General features: G+C 39.0%; 2 protein-coding genes across 2 annotated transcripts in view; one reads left to right on the top strand and one right to left on the bottom strand.

Annotated features, from left to right (window-relative positions):
• Positions 1 to 650: 650 nt before the first annotated feature.
• On the bottom strand, positions 651 to 7,918 carry uprt (uracil phosphoribosyltransferase (FUR1) homolog (S. cerevisiae)). Its single transcript, XM_042493686.1, has 8 exons — positions 7,829 to 7,918; positions 7,380 to 7,634; positions 5,373 to 5,415; positions 5,227 to 5,296; positions 4,972 to 5,034; positions 3,747 to 3,908; positions 1,798 to 1,896; positions 651 to 1,061 (listed from the first exon to the last, which is right to left on the bottom strand). The coding sequence occupies exons 2-8, from the start codon at positions 7,631 to 7,633 to the stop codon at positions 955 to 957; spliced, it is 798 nt and encodes a 265-aa protein (XP_042349620.1). The 5' UTR covers position 7,634; positions 7,829 to 7,918; the 3' UTR covers positions 651 to 954.
• A 32-nt stretch (positions 7,919 to 7,950) lies between these two features.
• Positions 7,951 to 24,552, top strand: part of abcb7 (ATP-binding cassette, sub-family B (MDR/TAP), member 7) — a 31,287-nt gene continuing 14,685 nt past the window's right edge. The window contains exons 1-8 of the mRNA XM_042493685.1: positions 7,951 to 8,148; positions 10,967 to 11,050; positions 11,133 to 11,210; positions 13,804 to 13,923; positions 18,279 to 18,411; positions 21,526 to 21,794; positions 22,443 to 22,531; positions 22,735 to 22,822. Coding sequence (XP_042349619.1) covers positions 7,951 to 8,148; positions 10,967 to 11,050; positions 11,133 to 11,210; positions 13,804 to 13,923; positions 18,279 to 18,411; positions 21,526 to 21,794; positions 22,443 to 22,531; positions 22,735 to 22,822 — 1,059 coding nt within the window. The remainder of the gene's footprint in view (positions 8,149 to 10,966; positions 11,051 to 11,132; positions 11,211 to 13,803; positions 13,924 to 18,278; positions 18,412 to 21,525; positions 21,795 to 22,442; positions 22,532 to 22,734; positions 22,823 to 24,552) is intronic.

Raw genomic sequence — 24,552 nt, 5'->3', positions numbered from 1 at the left:
CAGACTCTCCTCGTTGAGACTGTTTGGTTTATGGACTTGTGTGTTAAGTTGAAAACCATTTCTGTACACCCATTTATTTAGTATGTATGTATGAATGAAAAGTTAAGCTTTTATCAAACCTCAATGCTGTTTCATCCTCAACTTCATCAGATCTTATTTTCTATGTTGGGACAGCCAAATCAAATGCTGCTTATGTCTGAGAAATCTACAACCTATAGAAATCATTTAATAATTCAAACTGATGTTTTTATCTGAGGTATGAGTCAGCGTTTGAAAGCATGTATAAAGCATTAGGAAAGATGTGGTTGTTAAGTGTCTCATGTCGTCTAGTGTCTATTGTTACGATCTTCCACTTTCTTTCCCTGTGTATTGAGTTTGCTGATTCATAACTGCTGCAGGCGGTGTCTGTATATTTTGCTCCATCAAGTGACACTTAAAATAAACTATTGAAGCAATGTGCTTTTATCAAATAGTAGGATATTTATAAAATGAAGATGACAAATGATACCCAGTTTGCAGACAGGAGTTCAATGTTGCTCGAGTGCATACAGTATGGTCCTTTTCGAATTGTCTTTGGAGTACGTGATTTGTGGCACTTCCCTTGTTAAACACCTCTAAACCACCAAAAGTACTGATGCCGTTTCATTTGCTGTCTTTTAACAAATATAAATTCTTTATTTACCATCAGTTGTAACATGCAAAATAAAATGATCCAAGTTGAACTCTTCACAAGGTTCAGTTTTGCCGTCTTTCTTAAGCATGAGCACACAGCAAAAACAAGCCAAAAAAAGATAATAAATACAGTCAGATTGATTGTTTTGTATCAGTTTAGGAACTTTGGAGAGAAAGTAGCAGTATTTGGCACAACAAGGAGAACATGAGATACATTTAAATAAACAGGACAAAATATACTGAAAACAATCTGCAGATCATGTTCCTCGGGTTGTCCTCTGTTTAGTCAGTGCCAAAGTACCTCTGTCCAAAATGTGTCGGGGCCACTGGGTGAACCTCTGTAGTTAAAATGGTGATATCTGGGAATTCCTGGATTATAGATTTGGCTCCTAGGAGAAAAGGAAAAACACTTAGATGAAGGGTTTAAATATATAATAAGAAATCCAGCAACATGGCTGCTGTTTGAAATAAAAATAGTGGTTGAAAGTGATATAAAAGCAACACGAGAAACTAACGTATATAAACATGTATTTGTATTTATTGAACTATAAATGCCGTTGTCATGGACAGTGTGCTACTTACTGGCATTTTACCACCCCAACATCCTCTCAGCATGATGCCACTTGTTGGAATAGTGAAAATGTGTTAACATGCCCTTCAGATTTAAATATTTCTTGTGTTAAAGCGGAAATTTCAGTTCAATGATGGCACTAAGAGAAAGGTCAAGGGGTTTAAAAAAACATTAGAAATCCTTCTTTGGTAAACCATGAATATCCACTTTAAATGTCATGGCAGTCTGGTGAGTGGTAGATGGAGAGAAAACTATTGCAGGACCCCAAATTACCCTATAATTTTAAATTTTTCGTTTAAAACGTCATTTTTTTCTAGAACAATTTAAAAAATAATCTGCTTTATTCACTCATTTAAAACCATAATTGGTTGAACTGCTGAGCCAGATCAGCAGTGGCACTGAGCGGCATTGTGGTCAGTATATTGTATGAAGACACAGATACAGCAGGCACTGTAGTGGAGAGGAGATTGGAGATCAAGTGTGTGATCTGGTGGGTAAACAAAAGTAAATTGGTGATGAGCTGCAGTTGCTGTGAACTGGCTGTGGTGGTATACCGTGAGGCGTGGAGAAGAGGCTGAGGAGGATAATATGTCTGGGCTGGACTCCGTGCTCTATCAGCACCCTCACCGCCTCAATCACAGTGTTCCCGGTACCTGCAGACAGAGCATTTTGAGATGATTTTGAAATTTGTCTCACATTGCAAAGTGTTAACAAAGGCACTTTAATTACAGAAACAGTGTGTTAATTTGAAACGTGCTCACTCAGTTTTAGAACGTATCAAATTAATAAAGCACCACTATTTTAAAACAAATAACGGTAATAATTAAGTCATGATTCGCGAAATCCACGATTCAATTTGAGTTTCACTTTTGCTATGCTAATTTTAGACTATTGCATTTCGATCACCAGATCGTTGGTTTCACGCATAGACTGTAAGAATAATAGAAGAAGCTACCGTGATGTCACAGATTGGCTCATGCAATCTGTTTTTCAGCCTCAGGTTTGGTATTTTGGCTGTCACCATTGAAGTTGTAACAAGCTACCAGAGCCTTGCTTCACTTCCACTTGTGTAGTGTAGCGTAGTTTCTGTCAACGACTCGTTGGTTGTCTAACTCGTGGGGAAGACTAAATGTTGCCACACTGTTAACTTCAATGTTAGAGGAGAAATTTCCAGTTCTGTTGTTTTTCTGTCATCCCTGACTCCGGCAATGGCTACAAGAGGCGGGTTTCCATTACACATTAATGCAAAAATTAAGCAATCATTTTGAAATGTTGATAAAACACAATTGCGAGATGACTGCGTTTCCATTAAGTGATGTTATGAAAATTCTTCTCTTGTGTTAACGTTCCAGGAAGCACAGCGAAGAATGTTCAAAACATTAGCAGGTTTATTTCTATTGCAGCCACTGCAACGGCCATGTATGAAGAATTTCTGGGAGGAGATACTCCATGATTTCATAGAGGAACTGTTGATTCCAAACTTCCAGATGATCTGCTCAACTTTTGAAAAGTTATGCGATGCAATAACACCTCTTGTAGCGCCTGCTGCATCATGCCCGAGGGAGCCAGTTTCTACCTGCAAGCGCAATTTCCATTGCAATTTTAGAAAATATGGCTTTCTCGAATCACCTGAAATATGATCTCATGCGAACTTTTTTGCCATAAATGGGAGTTTATTCTAAATTGCTGTGTTTTCATTAGCCGTATTTTATATTTGCAATTTCAATTTGTTTGCAATTGTGCCTAGTGTCTGCAAAAGTGCAGCACCAGGGTACTGGTTTGCTATGCTGTATCATCTCTGAAGAAGTTTCATTTTTCCAACGCAAGTAGGCGGGGTTGAGATAAAAAAAACAAAAAAACTTGCTGATCCTGATTTTGATTTTCGCTGATCAAAAGTGAAAAGTGCATTTAGATCAATTTTCGAATTATAATCAAAATTGTAACATGCCTTGTTTGAGTTGACTGCACGTTACTTATGTATTATGTTAGCATTTGAAAAAGGTACTGAGCTGTGTGCTGATCGAACTGCTTGTAAGTCTGGGCACTTGGCAGTCTGTCATTACTGACCCTTTTAGCATGCATCAGTGTAACCATGTGTTCCATCACTCTTGACATAATAAAACATACCATCGACCTGGCTTCGTCGCTGTCATATTTTTTGAAAAACGGAGTGCAGACAAATGCTGCTTTGTGACATTGGGAAACCGGGGCTATTAAGATACTATTTTTGTTGGCCGTCATTATGCTATTCAGCAGCTTGGTGGCTATCTCCCATGCAGTGTATAATTTCCCCCATGAGAGCTATAATTATCAGAACAGTGTGAATGGGCCGGTATGATGTGGAAATGCAGACTTGGCGCTGAAGGTCAACTCAAGGGAGATTTCTCAAAATGAATAAATACATGAAACCGGTTTTACATTTGCACAAAAATGGACATCTCTTGACATTGACATGCTGCCGGAGTCATCAGTTAGATAAACTGCGCTCAGCTCTGTTACTTACTAAGGATTGGGTACATGAGCAGCACTTTTCTTCTGTATACATCTGGAGGGAACTTAGCGTAGTAGACCTTGGCTTTCTGTGTCTCCTCATCACTCTGGATGAGGATCTTGCCGATGCGGATGGAGCGGCAGCAGTCCCTGAGACCCTGCTCCATGGCCTCACCTGTGAGGAGACACAGAAAACAATTGGGATTGCAATGTTGTCTATTTAAATATATTCATACTTTGGAGCATTGCATCAATTCATAAACTTGAAGGCCTTATTTTTATGCACCATATATAAGGGATGGACAGCCACAGAGGGTCTTTGTTATAATATCACACTGTTTTTTTGCAGTACCTTATCTGTTTACATGTAGAGCACTGTGATAAAATCAAGCAGCCTGGAAATGAAGCCAATGCTTAAGTGCCAAAAGCTGCAGTTTCCTCTAATGGCCACTTGAGGCTGACTCCAAAAGAGAGTCAATCTCCTTAAACACCCATGTTAATGTGCTCAACTTAAGAGTAGAAACAACAACAACAAAAAAAAATTGGTTTTGGTCTGTAAAGGTAATTTCAACATTCATGACAACTGTACAGGGGATGTATTTTTATGCATTTAGGGCCCAAAGCCAGGCATATTTAAGGGCAGGGCGAGTCCTCACTACTAACTGAGTCAGATCCACCCCTAGCACCTCCAAAGCTCCACCCTCTCATCAAAATATGGCCACTTCTGGCTCCAAAGAGCCAAGATGGCGATGATCGTAATGTCGTACTTGAGACTTCAGATCTGTATTGTCTTTAGGATGTAGTATTTGGGCTTCACTGTTTGTCCAACGGGCCTACATTTTACATTTCTGCCCCTTGCATTACTGTCATGAAAAAGGATAATATAGGTTTTGCAATATCTATATTAGGTTTCGCATTTGACAGCGATAAGAGCCTCATTAAATCTGACGGAGAAAGAAAGTGATAGTTCTGCAAAGTAGAGACTTGCCCCATGTAACATTATTCTAGTGTATTATTTAGTATTCAAATGATTGATCAATTTCACTGAGAGAAAAGACCTGACTGCTGATAAGAAGTTAATGATCCTGAGCACACAATAGCCTGATCTGATGAATATGTGCTGAACAGAATGTAGCACGACTGAACAGTCGTCATAAATCAAATATGCATGGAAGACATGATACACGCCCTTACAGAAACTCTAATTTGCTGGGTAGGCTATGGCAGGTTTTACTTACCACTTCTCATTATGCTGACTCCACAGTTGCCTCTTTCAAACTTGACACCTTCATACTTGTAGCCTGAGGGGGAAAATGATGTAGGAACATTCACAAATGTAGCTGCTCGGTCATACATGCAGGAGGTAAAGCACCTGATGGGAGCACTGGACTTATTTATCAATGATGTTATTATAATTGGTCAGCTCTATTCAGCCTGCTCTTCCATGCTGGAGCTCATATTCTTCAAATGGCACAAGAGACAGAGGTCCTCACCTGTTGGTGTGGTCACAGTGCACTCTGAGTAGGGGAGCTGATTCAAACCCTCTTCAACTACTAGTCTGATCTGTTATTGGAGAAAGCAAAAGCTTACAGTTTGTATACAAACACATACAGTATGTAGTATTCAGTCATGATCTTACCAGTCGATCAGCACAAAACACAAAGTCTCCTCTGCTGGTTGTCCTGAAAATATGAAGATTAACATTTGATTAGATAGTTCACAATGAAAGCACCAAACCCACTTTATCCTTCCTGTTACGGTACATAAATTTATCGTATTGCTACAGGGCATTTATTCTGTTACAGTAATCTCTTAAATTTAAGTTGATTGCTGATTGGGGTCCTTCCTCTGTAAGGTAAGGTCAAATGACACTATCTATGCAAAAAAAACTGTCTTAATTATACTAATTGTATACTTCTTGAGTGTTTTTAAAATTGTGTAGTTGAAATTATCATTTATTATGACAATGGATAAAAAAGCATAACTAACCTTTTTAATTGGTTGGAAAATCATTTTACTCCAGACTGTTTTGACAGTATCACGTATGCTGCATGCCTATATTATATGAGCTTGTTCCTGATCTACATTGAAGCTATATAATGTTCACACTGAGTGAAATATTCAAACTGCATCATTCCTTCAAATGGAAATATTTCACCAAGTTTCCCCCAGCATTCATCCTGACACATGAGATCTTATTGTAAACTTTGAGATGTCCAATGGAAATTGACATGAAGTTTTATGGGTTTGATGGCTGTTTGGCTGCACAGCATGACTGTGTATTGTCTTGCCCTAATGGCCAGACAATGGGATTGTAGAGGTTAAATCGGATGAGTCACCTTCCCCTGTATGATCAATAATTTGATTAGGTCAACATCAGCGCTGATACCCATCAGATAGATATACTACTTTACACAACGCAACAGACCTACATGTTATTCAAAATTAGGGCCAGATTATATAACAGTAAACTGTATTACTGATAAAGTCAGATGTGACTAAACTGTATAGGATTATAGTTATGATACAGCTTGAATTTAGCCTTTTCCTACAATTTAAACCAGCTTAAAAATGAATTGCAATAAAATTCTCTATGTAATCACCTAACATCTTGTTTGAAACCACTTAGGCACTGTTCATTATTTATTGAGGGAAAGGCATGTCAAATTTTTTAAGCACTGGGGAGGGACTTTTGGATTTTATTTTAGTATTTTCTTATTCATTTTAAATACTCTCTAAACCCCTAAACCCAACGGCATGTTTTTAATAGGAATGCATAATGCTGTATTTTTGTTATTATCCGATATGCAAATATTTTCGGACTTATTTTTGCCAACTGCTGATGCCAATAACGATATCTAATCATGATGGCCCCCTGGTGACAGATGCAGACATAAGGTACAGTGCTTTTCAAATTATATACATTCACTCGACAAAGCAATAAAAATGATTTAACCTGGGTTACATGTAAAACATTCCATATTTATTCTTATGTAACAACTTTTAAACAAAACTGTAAATTTCATCCCACATTAACAGGCTTGGATGATGCTCTCCTTAAGACAAATTTGACAACAGCCAAAACCAGGGCAAATTGTACCTTTTGTACCCATTTCAACTAATTAGTTAAATAAATCATCTTGTTGGCCTGTCAAAATTAGTTAAGCACCAATGCTGATACGTCATTTTTTATGCCGTTATCTGGCGAAAATATTATTATTTTTTGAAATAGCTCAATTACTGAATTTATCATAGCAATAACCTGTAATAGCATAAATATCGTTGGATTTTTACGTTTCTGTGAGTAAACATAACCAAATCTAAGCTTAAAATAATTTATCAAAATCACTTTATTCCGTGTCTCACTTAAAATTTCACCAAAATAAATAAATTAAAAAAATTAAAAATCTTGCACCATAGTAATAGGTCATGCGTTTTCCCCTAGTCACTCAGGGAGGCTCAAGGAAAAAACATTTGTAGCTCTGGGGAGGGTCAAGATAAAAAAAGAAATTACACACCCCTGACACGACCCCCTGTGATAAAAAAAACTAACAGTCCCTTGGGTATTGTCTCATACATACTTTATTCTGCAACACCAGATTTGTTGTGGTCTGTATGCCAAGATAGGAAAGCAGTAAGGACTCACTTGTCTCTGATTATGGTCTGTAATTCACGGATCTGGTCATTCAAGGGGAGCAGTTTAAGCTGAGGTCCCAGGTTATGTTGGCTGTCGGACAGTGTGGCGGCATCAGTGGGTTCAGAGTTGGACAGCACTGCAGGCACACTGCCGCCGCCGCCGCCGCCGCCGCCGCTGCTGCTGCTGTTTGCAAAACGCACTTGCTTCATTGGGTGCTCCTGGCCACTGTTGACATTGTTCAGTTGCTGATTGTGGCATGGCATCCTGAGTGCGAGATTTCTTTTAAAACTGTGCTAAAGTCAGATAACGTTTCTTGACCAAGCGACCTAGATTAAGCTGTCTGACAAAGAAGACAACGTGCTCTTCCTTTAGCTTCGGCTGCTGTTATGAAAAAAAAGAAATCCCCGAATCACGCAGCTACTACACAGACAATAACCGCTACGACCACATTCACAAACCTTTAAATACTCAGTCGAGTCCAGTTAAAACCAAACAAGCTGCTGGTAATTCGTCAGAAGTGTAACGTTGTGTCAGGCTTGTAAGCTAGCTTTGACACTGACAGCAGTGGCGAAGACAGGATATGACGTCAATCCGGCGTGTTGATTTACCGCCTTCCTCCTTAGGCAACATGGCGCCGATGTTGGTACCGCTGAAATGCGGCTTTCACTTTCAAAAAAGAAAATTAGCGCTTCTCATCCGGCAAACGAGCTCTTATCATATTTGGAATAAAAGTCGCAGTGAAAATTTGACGGACCATAAACGCCAGAGTACATATCAGGTGAGCGGAGGAGCCGGCAGGCTGGAGAGGACACAGGGATTTTTGGGTGACAGTCAGCACGCAAGGGCAGAGATGATGGAAAGTGTTACTAACTTTTAAAAGTTAGAGTTAATTATTTGGTCACTTTGTTTGAAAGGGCGGTTGATGCCACATAAATACAATGTTAGTCAACCAGCTGCTAACTTAGCGTTGGACGACGGCTAGCTAACCGGCTAACTTAATTTCAGTTGCGTTATCCGTGTTGACATTAGCTCAGATGATCACCACGGTGAATGGTTAACGTTACAAAGGGGTCTGCACTTTGTCCTTACGATTTGACATCATGCCAAGTGAACGGACTATAGCGCTAGTCCCACTGTCTGCTCAAAACTTTCAGTGTTTAGCTAATGCTGCAGCCTGTCGGTGGTCTCAGTCACGTGCTTAAATTGCCGACTGACAAGAGTCCGTAAATGTTAGATAAGACTGTCTTTGCCACCCGGGGGGACTGATGTAACTTGATGTAACTGTCACCACTTGTTAGCAGGCTGTTATTGATTGTTTGACAACTTTTACTTTTCAACAAGTCAGCCGCTGCATTGTTAGATACACCTTGCTAAAACTGATGCAACAGCCCTTTCATATGCCCTGCCTTCATCAAGGTTATGACGTTAATGATACTGCGTTACAGTACATCAGTAGTTTTTGTGAGTATCTGTACTTTACTAGGGTTTTTGTATTTCTGTCACCTTTCACCTCTACGTCTGCATTTCCTAAATTAGAGATATACTTTTACTCAACTACATTTCCCTTAAGCATATAGATAGCTACTACAAAATAGGGCAGGAAGGAGGGGATGGAGGGTTTAATGAGGAAATTGCAGGGTAAAAAAAATGGATTTTGTTCTTTAAACCCTATAAATCGTTAAAAGACCTAGTTTTTCTTCAAGTGTAATGTATACTCCATTTTTAAGATGGTGTGTTGTGAAAACATAAAATTAATAATTATCAAAGTTCTAACTGCACCCTCTGTTGTTAATTGACTTGTACTTTAACTCTGAATGCTTATGCACATTTAATATAAAAAAATGTTTGATACTTAAGTACAGTAAATATAAGATGCATTAAGGCTTTTACTTAAGGATTATTTTAACAGGTGACTTTAACTTTTATAAAAGCTCTTTTCTGGTAAGATATCTGTACTTTTACACAAGTGTGGCTTTCAGGCACTTAATCTACCACAGGATACCACAAAGTGTTTTCGGTATTAAGTTCTCCATTATATCAGTGAGGTCACTGCATGAATTTTAACGACGTGTACCTTGCTAGCTCACTTTATACCTTTGTACATTGCACATTATTTTAATACTTAGTATATTTTTCTGGGGTTGCAAGGGTATGACATGTTATAATACAGTGAGAGTCACTGTATTATAACTGAAAATATTGCTGGATCATGGTATTACAGAATTATTATTATTATCAGTAACAATGACATGAAAGTGAAACATGATTTTAGTGAAACAAATGTTATATTACTATAATTGAAGCCATTTGTATCATAAAAGTATGTATAAAAAGTCTCCCCTTTGAAATAAATAATTGCAAGATACTCCCTCCAGTTATTTTTTTTTTTCAATACCGCGGAAACGGCTATATCACTGCAATCCTAATTTCTGCACACTTGTCACCTGTAAAACTGCACAGATCTTTCATTTTTATTTAATATATATTATACCCATTTAAAGTACATTTTTTATTGTAATTTTTGGAATTCTTGCTTTTAAATTTAGTTTGATTTTCTCGTATTGTGGTTATGTAATGCGCAATACACCTAATCAGATTCTTTGAATGTGAAAACCTACTCGATAAAAAGCTGATTCTGATTCTAATAAACTTGAAATTGGGTGAATTTTATCTGGAAAATAATCATCATTTCAATTAAAAGCTATTATTTTGGTCCAGGTTGACTTTTTGTGACATAAGTGCATCTTATAAATCACACATGTACAACTTATATATGAAGTATGACAGTGATATTAGCAAGTAAATATGGAGGAATACTGTCTTTATTTATCAAATTATTTTGTAAAGTATTGTTTTACATGATGTGCTAGGTCATCATAGATAAGAGCATGGATTGCAGTAATATAGTGTCCTCAAGGAGATACAAGTATCTAATATTGGCCCACTCATAAAACCAATAAAGATATGTCTATGTCTAAATGTGGGTCCAACACAGGGTGAGTGAATGCTGAGTGTGCCTATCTTTAACCACCCACTTTATCTTGTATTATCTAGCACTCAGCGTCTGTGGGCGTGTTGTAGTTTACATCCCTCTTAAACAGTGACTGTGTTCAAATTAGGTTTCACAGGCTCACAGAGGGTTATGTAAATAAACATTTTTTCAGAACATCATTTCACAAACTCAGAAAGGTTCTGAACTTGGTTTGCTTTATTTAATTTTATGTTGTTTAAATACGACTAGTATTAGTGACTGTTGGTAGTGAAAAACAGCTGTAAAAAATGTATGGAAGCTTCTCTAACCAGTTTTGCCGCTTTAACAACTTCTCCTCTGCTCTTGCATTTTTTTCAGTATGTTCCAAACCCTTCTGTAACCTTTAAACCCTGACTTTAGTGACTTTTAACTGTGAGCATTTTTGTGAAAATGTACAAGAGAGAACATGTTTAGTGACTGTTAACTACATGTGGAATGAAATGGATTTTGCAGTTTATTTGACCTTTTTTGTGGTTTGTGTTTCAGTGTTCAGTATTAAAACATAAAAAAGACATAAATCTGTAGAAATTAGAAACATCACTTTTTTGTTTCTCATATGTTTCAGCTGAGTTCCCCTCCACATATACGAACAGCAACATGGGGTACAAGCAGGGGCGAAAACAGTCGGCGGATTTTGGAGGCAGCGAAAGTAAGCATGTTTTAAGAGACAATTGTGAATTGTGTCTGTTATCAAAATATACGTAAAATAACAACACGTGGTATTTCCACAGCATTTGCAGATTACAGACAAAAGAACATGTTGGCATGGAAATGCAGGAGGAAGACTTAATGCAGATCCACAAAATGTGGTGAGTACAGTACCTTCTTTTAATCTTAAATCATTAAAAACTTTTTGTGCTGTTTTATAAGGACCAATTTTGTGCTTCCACACTAAACAGAGCACAAGTGAATTGAAAATAATGCAGTGGCCTTGGGCTACAGCTAATTATTTTCTGTATTGATTCCACTAATACATTTTTTGTTGTTTTGGTCTATGAATTAAAAAAAAAAAAAATAGTGAAAAATATCTTTCCTGTCTTTCCAAAGCTAAAAGTGCTGTCTTTGCTGATATGTAAGGCTATGAGTTCTGTGTCTTTTAGCAAGTGTAGGTTTACATAAGATTTCCAAGGCTTATATACTGTTACATGTATTTAGTTATTTTAATAAAAAATTAAATAGGTTTAAAATACATCATTATTTCTCCCTTTAAAGGTCACCCGATCACAAACGATAACCATTACAATAAATATAAATATGTTTAAAAAACTATTCTAACTCAAGTGGATGGTGGAGTCCACCACCAGCAAATATACTAACAGCAACAGAAGAGAACAATAACATTGGGATCACTTTCAGGGCGATTTAATAAACACTAGAAACACTAAAAACCAATCAAAATCCATCCAATTTCGACGGCGTCATGTTGAAAATGATGATAGTGCAGAGAAATTCAACATTGAGGTAAAAAAACACACACACCCTGAGTGATAAAACAGTCTTTATAAAGACGCTATCAGGAAGAGTGACATCTTGGAAGTAATCGGGCTCACCTTTGGAATTAGTGTTTTGTTATTATTGATAGACACGAGCAGATGATTATAGCTATCAGGTGATCAATATTCATTTCCCTTAGCTGCTGGCACATCTGGTGCGCGTGCTTGGCACCATGGCTTAGAGAACTTTATTGTTCATCACGTTCACATTGTTTTTGTTGTTATCGTTCTTGGTGTTGACGGCACATTTTCAAATTTGGTACAAAAGTATTTCTTACTCAAATGACCGGTAACGGTGTGATTGCTGGGTTAAGGTTTCAAATCTAAAAAAATGGGTTATGGGCCGCCAGTGTTTACAAAAAACCCTGGAATAATTGATCAGTTGACTTATCATTTAAGCACTACAGTGGCAATCTTTTTGTCTTCACAGGATTTATATCGAAACAAAAATGACATGGCGAAAGGGCCACTGATTATATAAGTGTATATTTCACTCACAATTATCGTGAGTTCACCTTTTTTACTGTGCGTCTTGTTTCTTTATTTATACTCAAAACAGGAGTGTAGGGAGGTGGAGAGAAAGCCTGTGACCATAGCTGTACAAAAGTATACAAAAAGAGCAGTTACACTTAATGGATAGTGAAAAGGCATCCAGATGGTTTTTGGGGAGGGAGACAAAGTGAGAACTTTAAGAAACGAAAAATATTTAAAAGGTTCTGGATTACGTAAACAATATTATCATGTGTGTATTATTAAATTGACATCAATATACTGATATATTTATATATCAGTATATCTGTATCTGATATATTTCAATACCCCCTTCAACATTTTTATTATTAATGTTATTATTTGATTATTAACTATATAAAATGTTAAAATGTTCTCTACAGTATTAACTATGAAAGAGTTAAACCCTGAAAGCTGAGTCAGACTTAAACTATTTGTATGTATAGCTTAAAAAAATGTGATGACTTTAGGATAACAAGCTTTTATTATACATAAACAGGTCTCCTCCACTTATAGTACAGGGACTTCAGTAGAGCATTCAGCTGTTAATGTTAATCCTCTCTTTGTGGTGTCACATACTGCTTCATTGTATTTGATTAAAGGCAGGTGTTGGGCACAATTTCTCTGTAATTTGCTTGGAGGCTCTCCCATACAGCAGCACTGTAACATGGTGCCACCATATTGAGTGGATTAGGGGAATTACTGCATATTCTTTGGCCTGCTGAGAGTCCCCGTGGCAGGTGTGTGGTGGAGTGTGTGTAAACAGCCATGTTGGCACCAGTGGGCCCTCAAACTCAGCTGGGATGACAGCCCAGATGTCTCCTGGGACTTGTAGTGTCAGACTGGACCTCCAGGTCCACCTGGAGATTCTGCTGTCGTTGCTGCTCCCAGATCTCCCGAGAGACTCCCACTGACATTTGACGTTCCAAGTGTCTGCCCAGAGAGCCATCTTGAGGTTATTATGATTGTCACATGAATCAAAATGCAAGTTAGTTGCCATATTGGCATCATAACATAGGTTAGGAAGTTAATATTGTAGTGTAGTAGTAAAGTAATCACTAATGTACTCATTTGATCTGTATCTTACAGTATAGACATGCAGGCACCTCTCACATGCTAGGCATAGTGCTCTGGCGGACTGTGGAAAGCATGTAATTTTCACATGTGCGTTGGGACCAGAACTGTCTGGAAATCTCACCTCCTGGTCCCAATGTCCAGTCGAACTAATGTGGCCACCACGGTGCCTGGCATGTAATCACGTTTTTTAGTAGGTGCGAGCCCCGCAAACCATCTCTGCTGCTCTGTGAAAGCTCCGCACAGGCTTTTCTGCAGAAGTATATGTTAGTCATAACAGTATTGTGATCTAAAAGGAATCTTTGCTTTTGTTTTCCTTCCACAGTTGAAGGAGGTGGACTCAACCCAGATCCTGTCTGCAATGCTGTCTTATGTATGGCCAAAGAACAGACCAGACCTGCGGGCCCGTGTTGCCATCTCTCTGGGCCTGCTCGCCGGAGCCAAGGTAAGATTACAAACAGTGTCATGGGCATTAAAAAGAGGTTCATTCCTATTTTACTTGTATTATTTTCCTGTCACACAGAGCTGCGTTGGTCTGTTTAAATAGTGCTAAGCAATATTTATGCATACCCAACAAGTGAAGATTTCTTTTTTTTTTTTTAAGTCTAGCCATTTAGCATTTAGGAAGAGGCTCCAGTCTCTGTTTTTATTATATCCTTGGTGACACTGAGTCACTTCTGCTTTCTGCTGAGGAAATCTTAATAACATTAGCTGATGCTCTGGTCAAGCTGAATAGGCCTGATATAGGTGATCACAACATCACCCCTAACTTGCGCTATGGCACTGCTGTTGATGCATTTGACGGTGTTGCAGGGATAAAAAAGAAAAAAAACACAGATGGACTCACCAGCTTTGTGGGAACTTCGAGAACATGCTACCCAGACAGCCTTTCATAATCACCCATTCCCACAGTTTTAGAGTCCTTCTCGCATACTGCTGCTCATTTAAAGGTATAGTGATGTTTAATGATCAGACTATCTATTGATGATCAGACCTGACTGTTATCAGGGTGGTAAATAAACAATAACCACAATCCTGATGGCAATAGTAAATCACTGAAGTGGTGCTGAGATCCAGAGCTGGACCCTTAAGTAGCTGAAGCAGCTACACCTTAGTGAAAATGTGAAATGCAGTGAAAGAGAGAAGTGACAATTCAAGATTGCTGCTTACATCAATTAAACTTCAGTTACTGTCACCCATTAAATCTCTTTTTCTTTTTTGTTTTTACTTGCATAACTTTTCGAGAGTATAGCAGCAATTTGCACAACACAAAGTAAAGAAAATGCAAACAGACATAGCACATCCTGGGTAGTAACAATAACTACGGTCACATTGTCAAATAAAATGCAAAGAAGATTTTGCTCTAAAAAAAACTCATGAAAATGTAAAGTAAAATAAAAAGGAATATACACAGCATAGGTGCTGTACATTGGACACAACACATCAGTCCATATCCTGAAAAACTTTTACTACAGGCTCCCTGATCTTATCAAGCACCCCTTCTATCTTTATTTTAAAAGGTCAGTCCCTCCAGATGTAATGGGTTTGCTATTTCTCTCAACCACAAATCGGATGTGGGTACGCAGTCCGTTTAAAATAGTTGCAAGATAAACATTTTTGCAATAACTTTTCAGGACAAAATAACCATCTTTTTTATAATTACAGGCAAAGTTTGTTGCTCCCAGGATGACTATGAGCAGATCAGGGTTTAGGACACTTTGCAATCAATCTTCTCTAAGTTCATACTTCCAGTGAAACAAATGTCATGAATCAAGAAAGAGTATTAGTGTTCAGCCAAAGAGTCTGACAGAGTGTAACAAATTTACCAAACACTTAAGACCCATGCACACCAATTCTGTGATTTTCATTTAAAATTCTTGCATGTGGAAAGAATAAATACTTAATGGTAGTGATGCACGATAATGATTATTTCAACCGATAAGGATAACTGATAATTTCCAGCTTCTCGTGGACGATAAGATACCGATGACTGATAATTTCTTGTTGTTTGTTTTTCATTACCTGAGGGTATAAAAGGCATATGGTGAGGCAGATGTGGTGAGTACAGATGAACTTCACATTATAACTCTGACCTTACCAATATAACTGACATCACTACAGTTAACACAGCAAAAACAACAACAGTTCTGACTTTTCAAATGAACTTTTTTTTTTCAAATGAAATGCTCTGACAGTCTGTCAAATCAGAGTAACTGTAAATTGTATCACTCAGTAAAAATATAAAAGTTGTTATACAACCAAAGGCCTATGGCTGCCTAGTCTGCGGATAAAACACTGATAGATAGTAGACTGTTGAGCTAAAAAAAGACACAGCTTTCGTTAAACATAAAGCCTATCCTAAAGCCCGAACTGCTGACTGTGACAGGCGCAGCAGTATGACGTCACACGCACCATATGCAGTGTGCAGCGCTGGCGGAGAGAAACCATGGGCGGTACGGGCAATTTTCAAAGCAATTTCTGCTTATTATCATCGGCTCTATTTATCGTCTAAAAATTTCATTATCAGAATTATCGGTATGACATCATAAGTCCCATTATCGGGCCGATAATTATCGTGCATCCCTACTTCATGGGTCAATCATGTTTACACACAGACTCCCAAACTTTCATAGGTCATTATAATTGTTTGACCATTCAGAGCCAAAATGAGCAAATGCAATTTTGTGTGTGTGTGTTTGTATGTGTCTCCCTACCTTTGACATACTGCCAGCCGGATCAATTAAATTGAGAGAAGTGGTGGTCGTCTTTTTAATGTGTGATTCAAGTATTGCTGGCACTGTGCTGAATTGGACCACAATATCCTGAAGTAGATCTGGAAACAGTCAGGATAATTAAGCAGCCCCTTTATCAGCAGGTATAACTGTCCTCACTGTGGATGCCCACTTAAAATTTGATGGACCCAATTTTTTTTTTCTACTTTCAAGAAGTGAGAGAACCAAAAAAATCATCCTCACTGCTCAGTGAATCAGTTTTGTCATATATTACATATTTTCGCATTGAGAAGAACAATAAAACGTTCGATGCAAGGTTTCTCTGTTTAACCATTTTTATTGAATAATGGATGAAAAACACTGATACAAAAAATACAAACTTGATGTGCAAAGGCCTCAACTCATGTTGGCTGGGGTGTCACAGTGGTGTAGTTAAAACTTGTTTCACAACAAATTGTGCACTTAAAGCTTAGGCAAACATCACGCCTAGTTTTTAGTATTTTTATTTGTGGCTTTACAAACTGCTTACATCAGCTTGCTGTTCTTCAGGAGCTTGATCATTTTGAAAATTACATACAAAGATGTTGTTGTCTGAGTATAAGACTCTGTCACAGTACTGTGTAGTAAATTTTTAGTACAGGCCGATGCCAAAACACATTCTTTTTGTTGATGGTCTCTAATTTACACCCTGGAAAACAATCACAGATTCACAGCTCCTAAATAAGCATGTACTGCTGCCGCTCAGCATGTCTAAGTGTGTGCGCTAAGGAGAAGAGAACACACACGTGATCCAATCTCCTCCTCCTGTTTTCCTGCTTGGCTGGAGTTAGCCTCTATTTCTGCAGTTTGTCTCTTTGAACCGAAAACCACCAGCAGTGTGGAGACAATTTTTCAATCAACTGAATAATTATGTGGTTACAATGCATCACACCTCTGCACTCCACAATATCAGTGACATTTTCATTTCAAATAACTGATTATATAGAAGCACTTGTTTTCGTTGGCCTCAAATGAAGCCCTCACTGCTTGTGTGCCGATTTGTGTGCATCATACTATAAGCTAAGGCTAACTCTTTATAGTCTGCGGCCTTTTCCCCACCATTTGACACAATGTCTCTATTATGAGATGACATGTCGGCAGGTACAGATTGACATGGTGTTGATTTGATCTCCAGTTCGCTGTTAATGGATTTTTAAAAACACACATCCAACCGTATCATGTATTAGTGGTAAAAATTGAGAACATGTTCGACCCTGTGATAATATGCCCAGGCTATTTTTGTGTCATGTTCTGTTGTCTTGGTAGCAAAGACATTGCTTTTACTCGAGGGGCTCAGAGGACTACTGCTGTGTGAGTATAATGCCCCAGTGTATAAAGCAAGAATCCTTTGGGATGTAGCTTTTGCGGCGTAAGTGGTGCATTATAAGGTGTCCTTTTACATTAGCAAGGTCGACATGGGTTGTTTTTTTTTTGTACTCTGTTTTTTAGATAATTACTATTACGCTCATTTCATCAAAATTATATCATGCAGAATTTGAGAAGGAGTAAAGCCACGAAAAGAAAAGTAAAAAAAAATAAAATAAAAAGCCCTCCCCTGTGTTAGAGGTCGAGAGGTTCAAATGAAATGGGTTTCAAATAAAAATTCGCTGCTGTGTGCTGCTGTGTTCTCTGGCTGTCCTAATGCGCAGCGGACCGCCTTGCCTGAGTCACACAGCTGTCCCTGTGCTTTTAATTAGCCCTAATAACCATTTCAATTCCATTAGCAGGAAGCACCAGAACCAGAACAACCAGCCGAGAAGAATACGCGCTCACACAGCATACCATATATATATACAGTCATATCCTTAATTGCACCTGAATGGGTCATGTTAGATTTACTGCCTGACAACAGTGGAAATCCATCTTTTTAAGCTCATATGTAAACAGAAAGGCCCTGCAGAGGGCTAGAAAAATGTCACAGGACTATATTGAGCATATGTCTGTCTAATAGGCTATTTGAAAATATCCTGTCTCTTTTTTTTCTCTCTCTTCTCTGAATGTTACCTCCCTCCCTCTCTGCCTTTCCCAGATCACCAATGTGATGGTGCCCTTCATGTTTAAGTATGCAGTGGACGAGCTTAACCAGATGTCGGGACACATGCTGAACCTGAATGACGCGCCAAGCACTGTGGCTACCATGGCAACGGCGGTGCTTATTGGCTGTGAGTCCCAGACTTGTATTGCACTGGCAGGTGCCGCGCTCATCAGAGGGGACCGTGGGACTGCCTATTATCTACAGGCTGACCTTTCCCAACACATTCATATCAATGCCGCTCCGCAACCCCCCTCTTTCCCCGTCACGTTATTTACATTTTGTGCTCCGATCGGCATCTGAGTTCACTACTGTCAGTCGGCGCAGCCCTCTGGTGAGCGCTGACTACTTTGTGGTACGATACCTGTGTGCTCCCAAGGCAAACAGAACGGGATACATTTCTAAAGCAGTGGGGAAGAAATTGCTAATGTCCTTTTTGAAAGTGGTTGGGTATTTTTTTAGTGTTATAAAAAGGGCAAGGATGTTTCTTTCAATCCATCCCTCGAGAGCACCTCCCTTTTTTCTCTCTTTGTCCAAATGGCTCCTGTGAATACAAGAAGGGTAAGGGGTGACGTGTAGTGTGAATGTGAAGTTGAGAATGAGAGTATTTTGTCTCTGAGCTGCTGATGAAGAGCAAAAATAAAAAAAAATTAAATAAAAATAGTGAACCTGACACCCACTGCAAGTCACTCTGGCCTTGAGTGAGATCAGCTTGGATGAAATGTACGCTTAGCCCTGTAGCCACTTATTTTAATGAGCCCACTTAGGTCTTGCACACTAATGCTGCCTGTCGAATAATTGGAGCACATGAACAGGACTCCAGACAGGACAAATTAAGATGACGACCAAGAATGAAGGAGATGCTCTTCAAGAAAGGTATTTTTTTTGTTCCTTTTTTGTGGCACTCGAGGCCCGGTACTTGGAACGTGTGGAGACAGGTGTAATTTGGCTGAAAATGTTGCACAGTGCTCATCCTACCTTGTCAGACGTGGACACGTTCATTAGATGAGCATTCCTATTTAACGCCACATTACAACCCCATGAAGACCTGCAGACGGAGCGATTATTACCCCGACTTTGGTATCAGCAGACAAGTCCTGTATTCACACAAGTTGGTGAAATCGCCACAGGAAGGCCATGTGTCATTTAAACACAGACTATTAATTTGAGACAGTCATGCCCGTCATCTGCTTGTATAACAGTTTATGAGAAGTGCAAGGGATCAAATAATTGACAGCCTTGAAATTAGATTGGTGATTTTATTGGAGTAAAACTGATAGAACTCCTGGGGTTTTGCTGCACACCAGGTAGCTTCCTTAAAAAAAAAGCAACAATGGGCCTCTTTCACAGCAGACATTTCGACTTGTCATAGTGGGAAAAGCACGAGTATAATTAATAACACTAATGATGGCTCTGTTCTGTTCAAGTGCCCCAGTGAGAGTGACAGTGAGCAAGCATGCAATGATCCTGAAATCAAAGCAGCTAAATGGAATTATTATATAAATGTTATCATTTAAAGCTGTGTTGTTTCTGCTGTGACACATTAAAATGCCTAATGTCAAAAAGGCCTTGAAATATCTTAAAGGGACAGTTCACCCCAAAATCAGAAATACATATTTTTACTCTCAACTGAGGTGCTATTTAGTCTAGATTGTTGTGCTGTAAGTTGTGCTGGTTATATCAGCTGTTAAGGCATTCATGACTGCTGCATTTTAGTAGTTAACAACTACTCTCAAAAACTAGTTGACTATTTGAATATTGACTATTAATCTCAGTATATATATATATATTGCCCAATAATAATTCTGGGTTTTTTATATATATATATATATATATATATAGCCCAATAATAATTCTTGGTTTTTGTCAACAACATCATGAAAACAGCCAGTAAGGGTTAATTAATGTAGGCGGGACCTACCTGGAAGGTGAAATAGTCTTCGACTGGATCTTAAAAGTCTGTTTACAAATGAGGGCTGTTCTGATTGGACTAAATCCTGAGCAGGCTTTTCTGAGCTGGAGACACTGTTTGAGTGCAGTATCAATGCAACTGCTTTCTCGTAGGAGTAGCTGGAGTCTTTTTTTTCACTAAATACCTTAAATTCTGTTACTTAATATGGCAAAATGTAAAACAGAAGAGTAGTGCAGGTTATTTTGAGAATAGCAGAGCAAGTGTGTTGTGTGTGGATAGTCGACTAATCAATTCCTGCCTGCAAAGACGTTTACCTCCTCCTTAATATAATGGAACTAGATGGCACTCAGCCTGTGGTGCTCAAAGGCCATTAAAAATACATTTGAAAAACTCAGATACAGTTGGCAGGTGTTGTTTGGTAGCAAGAAAATTTTTCTACATGAAACAGCTCACAAGAATGTTGGTGGATTATCTTGAGTAACTGAGTTGTGATTTCTGGAAAGAGACATTGCTCTTGAGCTTTTCAAATTTTTAAAAAAAAAAAAATTCAGTTCCTTTATATTGGAGAGAAGGCAGATATCTCTATTGCCCATATCTCCAATACTCCAAAACAATTTATATTGATAAACAGCACTACAGGTAAGAGGAAAAATGTGTATTTTTGATTTTGGGGTGAACTGCCCCTGTAAAGAAAGACCGTGTTACTTGCATCAACCCTCATCATACCGATCACCTAGACAAAAGTCTAGACTGAGACAGTGGTGAAATTAAGCCTGTTCATCGACCCAACTCATAGTCACATCTTTCTGTGACACTCTTATTAAAACCTCTTCTAGTATTCTGCTCACACATGTAGCCCGCTCCCCGTCACACACACACACACACACACACACACACTGAAAGCACTTGTGTACACTCACATACCCCCCCTCCTCTCGGTCTGCAGTGTGCTGGCCTGCCATGGTAGCGAGGCTTCAGACAGCATCCTGCTCTGTAATTACAGAGGCTTGGGGAGGTTGCTGCTGTAGCTCTGCAGTGCTTTGCAGACCAGAGATGATGTGGAAAAAACCTGCCCCGCCACCTCGTACAGGCATTCACTTTAGAGCAGTTGACATGCTTCTCCTTTCTCTCCTCTCAACTGCTTCAATACTGTATTACATCTTTACAAGACAGGAAGGTTAGGGGTCACATTCTTGTTTTGAGCTGCAAAACAGTCCTCAGTGTTTAGAATGAGGTTATGTTTTCACTTGATAGCGCCCAGCCCTGCCGTGTGAAACCTCCCTGCTTTTCACAGCAGGTGTGCTAAACTCTCCGTCTCCTCTGCTATCCCAGATGGCACGTCACGGGCTTGTGCAGCCCTCTTCAACGAGCTGAGGAACACCGTGTTCGGGAAAGTGGCTCAGAGCTCCATCCGACGCATCGCCAAGAACGTCTTCCTCCACCTGCACAATCTGGACCTCGGTTTCCATCTCAGCCGGCAGACAGGAGCGCTGTCCAAGGCCATCGACCGCGGCACGCGGGGCATCTCATTTGTCCTCAGTGCGCTCGTCTTTAATCTAGGACCTACGGTCTTCGAGATGGCCCTCGTCAGTGCCATTTTGGTGAGTCTCATGGTGACATTCAAACTCACAGATACTTCACTTCAGTGTTATTGTATGATGCTACCAGGAACACGACTTATATTTTCTGTCTTTTTATTCTTGTTGCCATCACTGATTCAGCCCTTAATGTTAGCTCAAGACTTTCCATCACCTTGATACTCTTCAAAGCAGATTGTCCGGAAATTAATTTCGGAGATATTGTCTCATTTACATTCTAAATGGAATATGAATCCCCATGAACTTTTGGTGGCAACACATAGCCCATTAGTGTCAATGATGAATCCCAAAGCTTTGTTGCAGCTTAATGTCCTCCTGTGGCGTATGCCCTGAACAGATGCCCCCCTCCTTGGCCACCACTGAAAGAGCGGCTCGTCTATAGCTTTGTGCTATTATTCCACTCTGGACCATAATGTCAGCTTGCCTGTAATGACGGCAGACTCCATTGCCCAAATAGCTAAAGCATTAGCATGATTAGTTCTTGTAGTTTCCCCTCCATTTGTATCACTCAATTTCATAGTGGAATGGTCAAAAACAGTACGTTCTCAAAAAGCATTGTGAAGCCAATGTTGGAGTCCGCGGGTCCAATGTCGTCGCTTGACTTTTTATCACACCATGCTTCGTTTTGTGTGTGCCTTTTTCCCTCTGCAGTATTACAGGTGTGGTGGACAGTTTGCAGCAGTGTCCTTGGGCACCTTATCAGCGTACACCCTCTTCACCATTCTCGTCACTCAGTGGAGGTAACAATGAGGATGTTTGTATTGGTCCTGTGTGTGTGAGTCTTCAACTGGTGGTTTTATTGCTAATGTTTGTTAATACTTGAAAAGGATTCAGTAAATAGTTCTGGGGCTGTCTGTGCTGACAGCAGCAATGTTTCACTCGTGGGCTGAAATATGTACTGAAGAAAGTGCTCACGTCATTGTGCATGTGTCTCCGCACACAGGACTCGTTTCCGGATAGAAATGAACAAAGCAGACAACGAAGCCGGCAACGCAGCTATTGACTCCCTCCTTAACTATGAGACTGTTAAGGTGAGATCCAAAATCCCATAGAGCCACATATAGGAATGCACACACATACACACCTGCTACCATACACTTTCAGCTCCTCCTCATCTCCACCCGCTTTCCCTTCATCAATACTTCCCTTTTATCCTCTCCTTTCTAGTCTTTTTGTTCTATTCACTTAAGCCTGGCACATTGACGGGAACAAATATTTACTCGTCTGTGATAATAGTGTTTCACTGGCATGATTGCCACTGTCAGAATTTGCCTTTTAATCAAAGAAAAGCTCTCTAACGCACTCTGTGCCTCTCTTTCTCTGACTCTCACCACTTTCCAACTCAAACTGCTTATCATAACAAGTACAAGTGAAAAGTCAAGTTTACCTTTCTGAGCGACAGGAGAGGAATTTATGGCTGAAAGGACTGAAAGGGTGGAAAGTCACTGCCAATCTCCACTATAGGTTTACTTAAAGGTTATCCACATTCTCCCCAGCTATTATTATAGAGCAGTGTCACGCCAAAGTAAGCCCACTGAAAAATGATGGCAGTGCAGCCGTGGCGCCTGTTCTATCAGTTCAAAGATTAACTTTATAAGTAGAAAACTTATTGCAAATGTAACTTTTCTGCTGAAATGGACCAGTACAGTCACATAGCCGTCCTGAGAATTGAGGTATTGATTAGAACCAATGAGGGCTAGCCAACAGTTTAATATTATCCATTATTGTCTCTTTCTATATTGTCATGAAATTCTCATTATGGCTCACAGTTCTTGTGCCTGAAATGATGACCTCAGGTTTGTTCAGAAGGGACGAACAGTTAATTATCCTGATGTTAATATAAACACTTAATAACATAAAGATAATGCATTTGTTAATTATCATGTTAGTCATTTAGACATATTGCATTTACATTTACCTAGAGCAACAGCTAACGAATATTTCATTCTCCATATCGACCTTCTTTTTTTTCCCTCAGTTATCTTCACAGATTCCTAGAGCACAAAATTATGTCTTAAAATTGCTCGTTTTGTCCATCCAACAGTCCAAAACTTCAGTTAACAATCACAAAATAGAAGATGAAACTTGACAATAGTTAGCAATATTTGCTTGAAAATGGCATGTTGTCATTGCTATTATCAAAACAGTTATCAATTATTTTTTGTTGATCAACTAATAAAGTAATCTTTTCAGGTTTATATTCAGCCATTTTGCACACACATTTGACACATAATGTCCTGGGTTTTTACTTTGCTGATACTTCCGTGCTCTCATTCTCTTTTCTGCTGCTTATCTCTTAAAGTTTATATTTTTATGTAGATGACGACGTTTATATGCACATTCATTTTTCATTATTATTCTGAATATGACAATGTTCCAAATTTTGAGATTATGTAAACTGTGTCTTTCAGACTGGATAATCCGAATTAGGCCTTATTCTGTATAAGGTTTGCTAATGTTCACATTTAAACCAGTAATAATGCCTGACGGTTCTGTTTCTGGGTACTTTCTGTTGCAAGCAACAAGCTGCAGAGGTGACGTAGTCTCACTCTCTCTTTCTCTCTTTCTCTCTGCTCTGGTCAACAAGCGTTTCTGTTTTTTTTCCTTATCACACGTAGAGCTGATCTGTTTCTTTCTGCCTGCTTGTGTGTGTGTGTGTGTGTGTGTGTGTGTGTGTGTGTGTGTGTGTGTGTGTGTGTGTGTCTGCTTGTCTCCTTTGCTCTTTGTTATCACACAACTGACAAATATGTGGAATTAGTAC

This window comes from Plectropomus leopardus, chromosome 9 (assembly GCF_008729295.1).
Source record: "Plectropomus leopardus isolate mb chromosome 9, YSFRI_Pleo_2.0, whole genome shotgun sequence".
Classification (NCBI taxonomy): Eukaryota; Metazoa; Chordata; class Actinopteri; order Perciformes; family Serranidae; genus Plectropomus; species Plectropomus leopardus.
The sequence above is the reverse complement of the archived record's forward strand: the minus strand, read 5'-3'. Positions and strand labels throughout refer to the sequence as shown.